The following is an 11,037-nucleotide window of genomic DNA, read 5'->3' as shown; positions in this document are numbered from 1 at the left end:
CGGCACATCTCGGTGTGTGCCTGTGCCTTGCGCCGCATGCCGATGTTTCGAATTAACTGGTGCCCGTATTAACTTGTGACTAATAGATGACTTAAACATGTAGTCGTTCTGGCGAACGTCGGTTATCAACAGTTACAGTGAGTGTATACGTTTAAAGTCTTTTGTGAGTCTTACTTTAACAACTGCTGTAATCAGCATGTGTTTATGCAGACCTCTGCCGTCACTCGTTAACACGGGAACCAGTTAATCCATAACACCGGCCGGACGATCGCTTGTATTCTGCTATGGAGCTCTTTATACAACTCGCTGTTGCACGATTTGGTTCCATCTCACCTCTCCAGTGTTTTTTCTGTTGGGGTTTTTATTAAGAAGTTTTTTTCAACCACCGTGGTGTTCTTCTGCTGGTTTTTTGACTGTCCTTCTTCCCATTTACCACGCACATCACAGAGAAGGGTAGGACCCACAAACATGGAGAACCGCAGGGTTGTCCGAGTTGGAGGCAGACATATAACTCCGCCCCACGGCTGCGCTGTCTACTTCGTCTAACTCCGTCTACCTCTGGCTTTGCCATCGTGAACGCACCTACGGACACTGAGCGGATTGTCGGTGTAGACCACCTTGTACAATTGGCTCCAAAATACAATCCACTCCGAGTGAAGCGGATCCACTCGGTCATTTACGTGACACATTTTACAATCCGCTCCACGTATAATCCGTTTATACTGGTCCATGTAAATGTGCCCATTGTGTGCAGTAGAATTTTGATGCATCGTAGAATCGAATCGAATCGAGTCGTTATACCTGGTGAATCGTAATCGAATCGAATCGTGAGGGCAGTGCCAATGCACACCCCTAACATATGCACCAAATAGATGTGCAATGTCCACATATGCAGCAAACACATATGCAACATATACATATACATAAAGTAACAACACTTGGCAAAAACATTGATCACATAGACATAAACCAAATACACATAGCAACAGCATAGATCAGGGGTCCCCAAACTTTTTCCTGCGAGGGCCACATAACTTTTCCCTTATTTGATGGGGGCCGGTGTCACTTTGCAAAAGTCCAACTTTATTATCAAATACAAATACACATACTGTATTTTCCGCATTATAAGGTACACCAGATTATAAGTCACACCGTCAATGAATGGCTTTTTTTTTTTTTACTTTTTTCATGTATAGGATTCACGCGTTATAAGGCACATAGAATAGACAACCCAGTCTCACGGCAATTCATGCTATAAGTCCGATAAATTAATCTATTGAATCCTGTCCAGGAGCAGCGCTTTGCAGTTTTCGTGTCCCGTGCCTCTCTTTTTAAACTAATACATTTTAATGAGAGTCACCTGTCCATGCCCCCCTCACGATTAAATGATGCATATACTATTTTTTCTTTTATTCGGACACTCAGATAATATCCAGTTTTACTATTACTGTCCTGCTTCAGGCACATTCTCCACCTGGCCGCGCTGAGCTGCATGTCCGTGCAGAGGAGCGTCCTCAGTCAAACTAGCTTAGATATGTCGCTTTGCTCACTATTGAACACATTTCAACCGAGAATGTAACCACCTCGATCACCAATATGTATTTCGACCATACAGAAAGTGGATACTTTTTTCATCCCCTTTAATATTTGAATGGATACGATCGTGATGTTTGCAGAATGTTCCTGTTCAGTGTGTCTGCACACATCTTTAAAGTTACCTTCAGCGTGGACAGGGCAATAAAAGTAAAACTGGCTATTCTTTGAGTGTCTGAATAAAAGAAACAATTGCATATGCATCGTTTAATCACGAGGGCGGTGTGGCCAGGCGACTCTCATTGAAATGTATTAGTTTAAAAAGAGAGGCGTGGGACACGAAAAAACTGTGCAAATTGTGCTCCTGGACGCGATTCAATAGAGTAATTTTCGCGACTCATTGCACGAATTGCTGTGAGACTGGGTTGGTCCAGTGGAAACACGGGGTTATGCTTCCATTCCACCGATTGCATGGCACAAGAAATAATATTTATCCTATTATTCACTAAAGACTTTAATCCAAGTCTTTAGTGCACATTTGAGGTGTGGCATGGGTATTTGTCAAGATGTCCCAATTTGCCAGGATTGGTTTGAAAAAATTATTATCGGTGATGGATTTCTCATCCATTGGTACAAATGAACAGAATGAACTGTAAAGGCAGGATTTTTGATGAGCTTTGCAGACTAGTTCGATGGTCGTTGATTCAGCTGATCCAAAATACACTTTTGTATTCTCAAGCAAAAATGTCACTTTATAAATAAGGTTATCAATGACAATTTGAGACAAGTAATCTACCATGATTTAAAGGGGCTGTATCATGCAAAATTCACTTTTTGTATGTTTTAACATTGTTATATAGTTATGTACTCACCAAAAACACCCCCAAAGCATATTTTTCCTTCGTGCCTGTGTGTTTGAGCTTTCCTCATGTTTCTGCTGCTCAGAGAGGCAGCCCCTCCCGCACCCGTGAAAACTCTCCGTTTCCCAAGTTCACGTCACACGGAGAAGATGGCTCCCCTGAGCCCCCCTCCCGCAGGCCCTCGGCAATCAGCGTTGCCGCTTTTTTCTAACTCCGACAACGGAGATAAATTTTAACCATCATCTGAAAGCAACAATCAAGCAAGAGCAAGAGTCTGAAGGGTCTGAAGGGTCTGCGCTCGGTGAGTTTCTAACAGGAAAAGACGTTTTCGCGTGTCTTTGTGTGTAGAGAAGCTAGAGCTAAAGAGCTAAAGCTAGCCAGCGTATTTGTTTTGAAGCGCTGATTGGCTGAAGTACGCCGTCAGTCAAAGTCCACAGGGGGAGAGGTGGGATTTTCAGTGAAACAGAGCGTTTTCTCTTCCGGGTTTCAGAATTAGCCCCAGAAAATCTTTTATTTCACACAAAATGACTTTTCATTAGTGGCAAAAATAAACTATTACCATGTTCATACCATTTCTAGGGTTTGGACTAGCTGAAAAAGCATGATACAGCCCCTTTAACTTTTGAGGAACTGAGGAAAATTGGACAGTTCAATCATTCAGTGAAACTTAAGGCTCATTCCTTATTTGTTACATGATCAATTTCTCCAAATGTGACAGGGAACTTCTTGAAAGAGAGTTTAAATTGGATGTTGACCCTTTTACTCGTGCTTTTTTCCCCCACAATATCTGCATTAAATGGATGATTTGGACTTTCTCTCATCACATGCCATAAGCATAACGCTGTTGCCTGAACAACATATTCACTGCTTTAAATTCAGGGGGAATACAGTGTCTTTCTCTTGTTTCATGAATGAATATAAAATGTATTACATCTCTCTAACAGTGAAAGGACTTAAAACTCATATCGACCATCAGCAGCCAAATTTCCGAACTGCTGTTATTGTAAATGTTCCATGCCTGTTTGTTGTATGTATTTCATTTTGTATGCCATGGTAATTTGTATTTCCTGTTTGTATATCTTTGATGCCCCCTTGTGTCTGGTTTGTGTACTGCCGTCTACAAGAGAGAGTGAATGAACCAGCTGAACAAGAAGAGAGATTATGAGGGGCGTTTCTTCAAAGATGCAGGTATGAAGAATGAGAGAGAGAGAGAGAGAGAGAGAGAGAGAGAGAGAGAGAGAGAGAGAGAGAGAGAGAGAGGTGCCAGTCAGAGGCAACAGAAATGAAAGAAAAGATGCTGCTGCAGTTGAATAGTTTTTTCTTGAGTTCACTGTCCAGACTGTGACACTGTGTCAGTGAAAAGTGAAAAGGATAATGTTTCTGAGAAATGTATTGGTTGATGACTAATACCAGACTGTTTACATTTCAGATTTACAACCTACCAATTTCAACTACCACCATTATTAGTTGCAGTCAGGGTCTCTGTTTGATCAGTGTAACTAATGCCCCTTGGAGCCACTTGGAGCAGGCTATGTACCGCAGCTGTATGTATTTACTGATGAGAGTGGGAGAAATTAATGCATTGTTGTATTGAGAGTTGTATTAGCTGTACATTCTTGATCACCCTTCCAGAGGGGAGTTCCCTAATTCCAGCAGATAGTTTGGCAAAATCTGGATATTGATCATCCTCCTTCGAGACTGTTTATCCTGTTATGTCCCCAATCTAGGAGGTGTCTGATGCACCATGAGTTGGACCCCTCCCACATTCCCAACTGCCAAGAAGGCAGAAAACACTCAAGTTTTTAAACGAAGCAAAAACAGTTTAACAAAAATGCAGGGTCAAAAATCCAATGAACCAAAATCTTACCAGGACAAACTAACAAAAGAAAAAGGAACAGTAAGACTCCTGACCCAAACTATCTGAAAAGCAGGAGAAAACATGGTGGCAGCACCAACAAAAAGACCCTTTTACTCTTAAATATTAACAACCTGTTGCAGTGCTCTATATACAGCGATTAACCAAACAATACTTCAAAAACATGAAATAGATGAATGTTCACACAAAATATGCCCAAATTGGGCCACTGATCCTCAAAAAACACATTCACATACACACACACACACACACACGGTCAGGGGGAAGAGAAGCCATCTGAGGAGGCCACAACTCTTCATACATATGACCTGGGTCATAACAAACTTATATTCTCAGGGTGATGAGCCAGATGACAGTGGGTGAAGGTGAGTAAACGTAAACCCCGCAGGGAGACACAGTGTGTGTCACACTCTCACATTGATTCTTATGGACAGCAATTCATAAATTACTTCAAATGCATGTTTTTTGGAGTGTGGGAGGAAATTGGTCTTTCTCGAGGGGGAAAAAAAAACCTTGCACAAAGAAAACCAGCAAACCTCCTCCCAGATTTTAATGTTAATGAATCAATTGTTTCTGACTTCACTTGTTTGCGGGAAAAAGCAACAGAGAATTCTTTTTGGACAATGGCCTTCAAGAAAGAACCTGCACTGAAGACTGTAAGAGATTTGCTTAGTTTGAACATTGCTTAATAAACTTGACAGAAAACAAGTCAAGAACAGAAGTTAGCTGCAAATGCCTTGAATGGATTTGGAGTCACATGTGGTGCAGACTGAAAGCATTGAAGATTGATGACTGGTAAATGGCAGAAAGACAAGATGAACACATTCTAGCTGTTACATGCTGAAAAGCACAAGTTTGCAGTATTTACTGATGACTGTCCCACATCACTGAACTGCCCTCTATAATGAAAGACCACCTCTGAGAGAGCGAGAGAGCATCACATCTTCAATACCGATGAAGCATGAAAAAGATATCAGTGGTGAGTTCTTAAAACTCCATTTCAGTGCTGGGAGAAACTTCCAAAGTTTGCTTTTGTTTTGTTGAAAATTAATTGTCCTTACATGAGGTGCAGTCTTATTATTTAAGATACGATTATTAACCCTATTGTGGAATTTTTTTCATGCTTTATTATTGTCTGGAAACTGGGCATCACATTACACCTTATCAAGACAGTTTGAATGAAATGAAAATTACTGACAAAATCAATAAATGCAGTTGAGGAGTAGATCATATAAATATTTTTGAAAATTTTTGTTCTGCTGTTTCAGTTGTGTTTTAACAACAGTCTGTTCAATCTAAGCAATGCTTGTGCTTGAATACTTCTTCCAGGGCTATTTTCACTCCTGGAAATGTTTAGAAAGCAGAGAGGAGGAAAAGAAAAAGAAATAAAGATGTAGATGAAGACAGAGACAGAAGGATTCAACTGCAGCCATCAAGATAAACAAATCTCCTCCAAAGAGATCAAATAGAAACTGACAGGTAGCTTCAGGAAATCCATTATTTCTCTCAATCACACACATAAAACACACACAACACACATGCTCCTGTTAATGAATACTCTTAAAGAAGAAAGAAAAGGTCATCTGACATGATCCAGTCAGTCTTTGTCTCACTGGATCACAGCCTGGGAACCTGTCCTCCCAAATTCTCTTCTCCACCTTCACTTGTCGATCCATTTCTCCTCAAATCTCTTCCACACACATTGCCCTCAGTTACATCAGATTAGATTATTATAATACTCACGAGCCGTATCCGTAGTTTTTGAAGAAGAGGCGCCACCCCCATAAATACTGCAATTCTGACATCTACTGGCAAACAGGAGCAGTTACAACATCCATTTCTTTAAATTGAATTTGAACCAACTCCACAGAATGAAAAAAAATATGTAACTGAAGAAAGAAAAAGAAAAAATCTTTTGGAAACTTTTTTCATCAGGAGACATTTTTAATAGGCATTGTTCCATGTAAGCATTATAGCCAATTACAAATGTGGAATGTCTTGGAAAGCAAACTGTGAAACACTTCAAGGCACAGAGAATAAAGCTTTGGCACATTTTATGAAGTTCTATCTAACAAAACAGGTTCATGTCAACAAAGTGTCAACAAAGACACTAAGGCTTGAAACTACTTCAGGAGTAATTGTCAAATGTGCAGTAAATTTTAAAGTTACAGTTGCAGATCTACTGTGACTTTGTATATTCTAAAAGTGGCTGCTTGCTGCTCTCAGCTCACTGAAATTTGATCTTGCAGAGTAACGTGGTAAGCATTTGAGGCTACACCTCATGCATTCAGGAACTAAAAAAACAGACAAACTTAGCAAAAGTCTTTTTAAATTTAATCTAGCAAATTATGGGAGAATGGAGATCTACTTAATCTGCAAACTCGTGATGCGAACATCCCCGTCAAAGTTCAAGACTGAGTATTTCTCTGCACCAATGCGATTGGGGAAGTGGATTGCAGAGCCATCTGATAAAGTCACCACGAACTCGGCTGGAGTGAATTCAATGATGACCTAAACAGGAAGAAGAAATGAGAAGGAACATGAGATGAGCATACACTCCTGCTAAGAAACAGATATCTCAATATAACAGCTTAACAACAAATGCTATTAAAGAAGAAAGTTCAATTGTCTCACCGTGAACTCCTCTCCCTGGCGGAAGGGGAAGCCGCCCTCTCGATGCTCCTCACACCAGTTGCCTCCCTGGTAGGAGTTGCAGACCACCGTGTTCTCGTCTCCATGGGCATTGAAACGAGGGTTAATGTGCATCGTGATCTCCTGGTCATCATTGCCGATGTTGATGGCAAAACTATAATACAAAGAAACAGGTTTTAGTCACATTTGGCAAAATTCTTTCAAACGAAGGGGCCTGAACACATTAAACTGCTGAGACAACTTCAAAAGTTGCTCTTTTATTCAACGCCATCAGCAACTATATTTAAAGCCATTAGTCGGTTCATCTCGCTCATGTGGATTTTAATGAGAATATAAAGTCAAGTTCGGTCTCTGTGCTGCAGGAGAATCAGAGCAGGCATGGAAAGTAAGGAAAAAAATGAAGAAGAAGAAATGTTTGAACCATAGGTTTTTTTTTCATAATTTGCCTCCATCTTATTGGTAGAGTGAGTTGTGCATTAAATGGTAAGTTTAATATGTTCAGATTTGTTTTTAAATAGCTTAAAGTACCAAGATGACAAAAAGGAAGAGAAAAATACAAATCCTGACACGTAAATTCATGCTCATTTATAAATGTTTGACTATTTGATGGTTTAAGTTGGGTATTTGTATGTGTAACATAATAACTTTAATAACAGTTACAAACAAAACAAAAGAGAAACAAGGTGAAATATTTGCTCAAGCACGACCTCAAGATGTTCTTACAAAAAAATAAAACTGACAAAGAAAACAAGAAATCAAGGTCCTTACTACTAACACAGTGAGCATGAACCGTTTTAAAAACATACATAAGAAAGTCTGTAGAGTCATTTTCCTTGAGTACAGAAGCGAAACTGTGGGATCGGCAGAATATTGAAATTTTTGTGCAAAATTATTAAATGAAGAAGGTGAAATGAAATGAAGTCATTTTTTTTGCACTTTTGGATGCAACAAAATTGAAGGAGAAACAAAGAGTTTTCTCTTTTTTGGACATTTCGCTGTATGATAAGGCATAAGGTTGAGATTATACCAGGTTTTCATCAAAGGTTTTCGGTATGTTTGGGCTTTGTAAAAGCAACATTTTTCATGCATTGAAAACAGCAGCATCCTGTATCAGCAGAAAGACAATATCTTTGCTGCCTGAACATGAAAACGGATCAAAACAGGCCTTTTTTTTTTGACCGGGTTTACATCCAAGCTTACTTTGTAGAATCAGGAGTGGGGACTCCGACAACCGTCAAGGTCTGTCCGACCTTGAAGGACATGTTCTTCACAATCATTCCCTGTGGAGGCACAGAGTGGAGACAAGGGCTTTAGTTAGACAAAAGGTTATTGTGTGGTAATACAAGCAGAGTTTACGAGATCCATTTATTATTGTAGCTTCAGGCAGAAGAAAAGCACCACCGGTGTCCTCAGCCAGCGCTCCAAACCTCACTCCATCCTTATAAATTACAAAACATGTGTTCACAATTATTCTTTCATTGAGTGAGTGGTCAGAGATCCCACGTTTCTCTCTCCCTCTCTTATGCAGACATTTTCCTCTAAGCTGATGTTGGCAGAGGTTAAGTATGCAGAAAAATGATGAGGGACCGGTGTTGCACGGTTAAGTAAGATTTTCCAAAGTGCAGCACCAAACGGCAGCTGCAGAGTGGAAAAAAAAAGAGGCAAATCACAGCAGAAATCCTCTGCAGTCTTTACTGTACATGTGGCAGAGTGATACTGAGCCACAATTGGGAAAGTACACTTGAGCAATCTTTTACTTGGTTGTGAAACACAGATCACCATTTTAAGATTCTGTCATGTGCAAAATGTGAACTGTCAGTGGCAAAAGCCTAAAACGAGATGCTTCTTGGAGGATTTATCTTTTTTTTTAATCTTAAACATCATTAAACTAGAAAATCTACAAAACTCCATCAATAACATGTGTAGAAGCAGTCAGTTCAACAGGTTATAGTCTTTAGATGTGTTTTTACATATATCCAGAATTGTGAAAAGATTATTATTTGATGCCAAAATGTCCTGAAATGTGCACATTTTGCTCTGCCATGTCTCTCTGAAACTGGCTGGTTGCCACATTTCGGGGCACTTTCAGCTACTTGTGTTTACACGCTGCAGCTGCTGGGTGACGTGAAAAATCCCAGCAAATGTTAACAATGTTGGACACCGTGAGACTGAGTCTAAATACTTTATGAAGGTCATGGCAAAAGTGTTTAAACACTCCTGGTACACACCGCTGTACATTTTGTGCTCGGTATGTAAAAGAGCCCCTTATTTAAACAGACTCAAATTAAATTATGGGATTGTTAGTTGCAGGACATGAGAGGATGAATCAGGAAGAAGACAAAATCTGAAACGTCAACAAATTCTTAAAATCAGAGTGAGAGAGGGGGTAGAATGTCCTGGGTGTGGCAGTTCCCCCATGCCAGAGTCCCTCTGTGAAGTGCATGCACAACATGCAACACCACAGCTAAAACTGCAGGGGCTTTAGATGTGGCCAGAACCTGTATCCATTTCACACATTAAAAGAACAGACTTTACCACAGAAGACATGCAAATACTTTTACATGTTAGAACAATGAGAATCTATGTGAATAAAATGTGATTAAATTTCAAAGTATTTCTCATCCTGTTGAGTTTAAGATGCACATAAATACAAAATTGAGCTTTACAATGTGAGAGGTGTTCGTTGAAAGATTTCTTTTGCCTATTCATGCTCACTTCAAAACAGAAATTGGATTTTGTAGCAACTCATCGCACTCTATATTAGTACTTTATTTCAGTGAACTCCACGATGTGATTTGAGCCTCCAGACCTCATTTTCAATCTTGCTTACCCCTGTAGCTAACAATCAAGCAGGGTAATGCATGGCATTTATTGTAATCTACTTGGTTTATGAGTCCATCGCTCACCCCTGTTTATTTCTGACACAGAGTCAAAAAGGCTTGACTGGAGTGAAATGAACAAATGTGAACAACTGTTTGTGTTGCAGCATAATCAAATTACAAGAGTGTGACAAGAGAAGCAGCAGATTTTAATGCATTTTGCAGTGCCAATAATCAAGTTTAAAAAGGGGGAGACTAGTGTGCCTCTGGGGTGTGTATTGAATATTTTGGCCATAAAAGGCAATCACATGAAATCACAAGGCCAATACTGTAAGACATTAATAAAAATGTTATCAGCAACATTTTCTTGTTATCTATTTTCTCTTATTCTTCCTTTTAATATGCCGCTCTTGAAAATGAATTGTCCCTCGGGAATAAATGAAGTTTTCTGATTCTGATTCTGTAAAGATTCTGCATTTGTTCGAGCACAGTTCAACCAGTTCATCACTTTCATCGGCCTGAATTAGACTCTGCTAACATCAGCTGCCAACTCTATTTTTACAGCATGACTTGCATCCAAACATTTAAAGAGCTAAAACAATACAAGTACAAATGAGTTCACAGTCTTACTTACTTTCTGCATCTTTGCTTGATGTCGTTGGTCAGATCTTGAGAGGAGATGATGTTGCAGCAGGGCCTCACCTCCCTGCACCCAGACAGGCCTTTATATTCACTGCAGGGCGGTTCCTCCAGCTGACTGACATTTCATTGGACCAATACTGCATCGATGCTGCCGAGCTCCCTCCCACTCATTCAAAGCTAAGCTGCAGACTGTAAAAATCTTCATTTTAGTGGCTGATGAGCAGCTGCTGACTTGTGTGAAGTGACTCTAATTAGTGAGCGGTCATGGGTTGACAGCAGCCTGTTACTCCGTAACCCGGTAGAGTTGAGTCTGGCTGTGAGAGGGAGCACTACCCAGAGGAGCGGACAGAAATAGAACTCTGTTTGTTGCCAAGGAGACCACTAAATATTTAGCTCAGTCAGAAACCTTAATGTCCATGTAGTGCTTATAGCTCCTGAACTTAGAGGAAGATCAAATGGCAGCCTCTGACAGCCAAGAAAGTGAACTTTATATAGGCGGGAAATGAGAAAACGTGAATGGTGAAAGTGAGTCAAGTTTTAAGGAGGATTTGAATCTCTGACTCACAGCCAGTGGACGTCGACTCTTTTAGCTGCCGGCTGGCATGCAGCTCATGTGACTGACAGTAACACACCACACGCTTACACTACAGTGTAT

The 11,037-nt window shown here is 40.1% G+C and overlaps 1 protein-coding gene across 1 annotated transcript; it reads right to left on the bottom strand.

Annotated features, from left to right (window-relative positions):
* Positions 1-6,195: 6,195 nt before the first annotated feature.
* Positions 6,196-10,520, bottom strand: LOC115386659 (beta-galactoside-binding lectin). Its single transcript, XM_030089071.1, has 4 exons — positions 10,375-10,520; positions 8,122-8,201; positions 6,904-7,075; positions 6,196-6,780 (listed from the first exon to the last, which is right to left on the bottom strand). Exons 1-4 carry the CDS (start codon positions 10,381-10,383, stop codon positions 6,634-6,636), a joined length of 408 nt encoding a protein of 135 aa, XP_029944931.1. The 5' UTR covers positions 10,384-10,520; the 3' UTR covers positions 6,196-6,633.
* Positions 10,521-11,037: the final 517 nt, after the last annotated feature.

This window comes from Salarias fasciatus, chromosome 4 (genome assembly GCF_902148845.1).
Source record: "Salarias fasciatus chromosome 4, fSalaFa1.1, whole genome shotgun sequence".
Classification (NCBI taxonomy): domain Eukaryota; kingdom Metazoa; phylum Chordata; class Actinopteri; order Blenniiformes; family Blenniidae; genus Salarias; species Salarias fasciatus.
This window is presented reverse-complemented; position numbering and strand designations above follow the sequence as displayed.

Excerpts from the sequence above, each read along its gene's own strand:
- LOC115386659 (XM_030089071.1), bottom strand. Across the intron at positions 7,076-8,121 it reads CCCACTCCTGATTCTACAAA|TTTTGCCATCAACATCGGCA; the intron begins GTAAGCTTGGAT and ends TTTGTATTATAG. Across the intron at positions 6,781-6,903 it reads GCCAGGGAGAGGAGTTCACG|GTCATCATTGAATTCACTCC; the intron begins GTGAGACAATTG and ends CTTCCTGTTTAG.